Source organism: Cynara cardunculus, unplaced genomic scaffold, assembly GCF_001531365.2.
Source record: "Cynara cardunculus var. scolymus isolate 2C unplaced genomic scaffold, CcrdV1 Un_Scaffold_1696, whole genome shotgun sequence".
NCBI classification, from domain to species: Eukaryota; Viridiplantae; Streptophyta; class Magnoliopsida; order Asterales; family Asteraceae; genus Cynara; species Cynara cardunculus.
Genome location: NW_020200845.1, coordinates 35230 through 38895, shown reverse-complemented (window position 1 = coordinate 38895; position 3666 = coordinate 35230). Strand labels below are relative to the sequence as shown.

The 3666-nt window shown below is 43.3% G+C and overlaps 1 protein-coding gene across 1 annotated transcript; it reads left to right on the top strand.

Moving 5' to 3' along the window:
- Window positions 1-3041: 3041 nt before the first annotated feature.
- Window positions 3042-3446, top strand: LOC112502644. Its single transcript, XM_025106614.1, has one exon. It carries the CDS (start codon window positions 3042-3044, stop codon window positions 3444-3446), a length of 405 nt encoding a protein of 134 aa, XP_024962382.1.
- The last annotated feature ends 220 nt before the right edge of the window (window positions 3447-3666 follow it).

The window sequence follows — 3666 nt, the reverse complement described above, 5'->3', positions numbered from 1 at the left end:
CGGAGAGTCGGGTCACTTCAGGAATGATTGTCCGAAGATGAAGGCGATATGGGGTCAGGGGAGAAAAGAAAGTACCCAAAAAACAATCGGCCGAGCCTTTCAGATGACTGTGGAAGAAGCCAAAGCATCATCTGATGTGGTGTCGGGTACATTCCTCGTTCACTCCGTACCTGCACACGTACTTTTCGATTCGGTGCGTCACGTTCTTTTGTGTTTATTACATTCCACCAACACTTGCATCAGCTCTCTAGTGCACTGGAAGATGCCTTAATCATAGGAATAGAGAATGGTAGTCGAGTCTTGGTGAGTGAAGTTGTTAGGAGTTGCGTGTTGGAAATCGAGGGAAAGGAATTTCGAGTAGATCTTATACCCATGACTATAGGCGGATTTGATGTCACAATTGGAATGGATTGGCTGGTAGAAAACCAAGCAGAAATCTTATGCTCTAAAAAGTTGATCCGAATACCTTTGCCGAACGGGGATACAGTGTTAGTTTATGGAGAGGGAAGGAAAGGAAACGTAGTACTCTTATCCGCGGCAAAGGCACACAAGTGTCTAGCTAAGAGATGCTCCTCGTTCATCGCATATGTGCTAGATACCAAACCAAAAAAAAAGAGAATTGAAGATGTGAAGGTGGTCAACGAATTTCTCGACGTATTTCCTGTAGACTTACCCGGTTTACCACCCGTTAGGCAAGTGGAGTTCCGAATCGACCTTAATTCGGGAACCGCTCCTCTTGCTAGAACCCTTTACCATTTGGCTCCATCCGAGATGCAAGAGTTAATGTCTCAATTGCAAGACCTTCTTGAAAATGATTCGTTAGACCTAGTTCGTCACCGTGGGGAGCTCCAGTCCTATTTGTAAAGAAGAAGGACGACACACTGAGAATGTGGTGACTATAGAGAACTCAATAAAGCAACCGTGAAGAATGAATATCCTCTCCCTAGGATCGACGACCTTTTCGACCAACTTCAGGGAGCCAGTTACTTCTCAAAGATCGATCTTCGTTCAGGATATCACCAGGTACGAGTGAAAGAAGATGATGTGGTGGAGACATCTTTTAGAACGCGATATGGGCACTATGAATTCTTGGTCATGCCCTTCGGATTGACGAATGCGCCAGCGGTATTCATGGACTTGATGAACCGAGTGTGCCGACCATTCCTCGACAAGTTAGTAATAGTGTTCATTGATGACATACTCATTTATTTCAAGGATGAATTGGATCATAAGCAACATCTTTAGGAGGTTCTCGAAATGTTAAGAAAGGAGAAGTTGTATGCAAAATTCTCCAAGTGCGACTTTTGGTTAGAAGAGGTTCGATTCTTGGGTCACATAGTCACTCGAGATGGGGTGAAGGTGGACCCATCCAAGATCGAGGCGATGATGAATTGGGAACCACCAAAGAGTCCATTAGAAATCCAAAGTTTCTTGGGTCTGGCGGGTTATTACAGGAGATTTATCCAAGATTTCTCCAAAGTTGCTTCTTCCTTAACGACGTTGACTAGGAAGAATGTGAAGTTTATCTGGACTAAGAAACAAGAACATGCCTTCAGAACTCTCCAAAAGAAATTATGTGAAGCCCCGATTCTCTCCCGACCAAAGGGGTTCGAAGACTTCGTAGTCTTTAGCAACGCTTCAAAAATGGGGTTAGGTTGTGTCTTGATGCAAAGAGGAAGAGTGATTGCCTACACATCAAGAAAACTCAAAGATCATGAGAAGATTTATCTCACTTGCGATTTGGAATTAGCGGCGGTGGTGTTCGCCTTAAACTTTGGCGACATTACCTTTATGGTACCAAGTGCACGCTTTTCACTAATCACAAGAGTTTGAAAGTACATTTTCGATAAAAAAGAATTAAACATGAGACAACGACGTTGACTCGAGTTGCTCAAAGACTATGATTGTGAATTACTATACCATCCGTGTAAGGCAAATATAGTGGCGGATGCTTTGAGCCGAAAGGAATACGGTAGCGGGACGAAAGTTGTACTTACCAGAATCGATATAGTGTCCAGTCTGATCGATCAGATCCAAGTGGTGCAATTTGAAGCACTTCTGGAAGAAAACCTCAAGAGTAAGGTAATGATGAAACAACGCTTACTGCTGACAGAGGATGGTCGTGGCTTGAAGTTGTTTCAAGGGCGTATATGGGTACCCAAGATTGGAGGCAATCATGAACTGTTACTAGAAGACGCACACAAGTCTAAATACTTCATTCATCCGGATAGCACCAAGATGTATCAGGACTTGAAGCTGACATATTGGTGGCCTGTTATGAAGATAGATATGGCTCGTTATATAGATAAGTGCGTGACTTGTTTGCAAGTGAAAGCGGAACACCAACGACCTTATGGTAGCCTTCAATCCTTGGAGATCCCCGAGTGGAAATGGGAGCATATTACGATGGATTTCATGAACAAACTGCCGAAGACTTTAAGAGGTCATGCTATGATATGGGTAGTGGTTGATCGACTGACAAAGAGCGCTCATTTCTTGGCAATGCATGAATCGTTACCAATAGACAAGCTTGCCATGTTATATATCGATGAAGTAGTCTCGAGGCACGATATACCATTGTCAATAGTGTCAGATCGAGATAGCCGATTCATCTCCCATTTCTAGAGTGGCTTACAGAAAGAATTGGGCACGAGAGTGAAGTTGAGTACAACATACCATCCTCAAACCAATGGTCAGATTGAGCGGACCATTCAAACCCTCGAAGACATGCTTAGATCGCGTGTTATCGACTTTGGCGGGAATTGGGATTCTCACCTACCCCTAATGGAGTTCGCCTACAACAATAGTTATTATTCCAGTATCAGGATGGCACCTCTTGAGGCCTTGTATGGATGAAATGCAGGACTTCGGTGTGTTGGTTAGAAGCGGGTGAGAAACAATTCGCCGGTCCCGAGATCGTACAGGAAACGACCGACAAGGTGAAGTGTATACGGGAGCGCTTAAAGGCGGCTCAGGATTGACAAAAGAGTTACGTAGATAAGAGGAGCTGACCTATAGATTTCCAAGTGGGCGACCGTGTTATGCTAAAAGTATCTCCTTGGAAAGGCGTTATCCGTTTTGGAAAGCGTTGGAAACTCAGCCCTCGTTTCCATAGACCGTTTAAAGTCTTGGCTATGGTGGGTCTTCAAGCTTATAAGCTAGAACTACCACCAGAAATGGCTGAAATCCATAGCACATTCCATGTGTGCTACCTTCGTAAGTGCTTAGCGGAAGAAGAAAGTGTGATTCCACTTTTGGAAATTCTTGTGGATGAGAACAACCGGTGCATTGAAGAACCGGAAGCCATCTTAGAAAACAAGACCAAAGTGTTGAGGCGTAAAGAAATTGTCATGGTTATACTTCAATCGAATCATCACCGAGGGTCAAACGTAACATGGGAAGCGGAAGAGGGCTTGAATAGGCGTTACCCTCACCTTTTCGCTTGAACTAAAATTTCGACCCAATGTGAGGAGGATTGTAACCTCTTTAATTTTTCCCTCATACTCTACTCCGTACACGTCGGGATTTTTCGTCTCGTTTGCGAGGTATACGTTCTTTATATATTTATATTAGGAGCTTAGAACTTTTTATTTTATTAGGTCTTTCTAAAAAAAATGTATATGTATATAAATATAGGGTTTGAAAAGTTTGGTTGAAGGGGAGTAA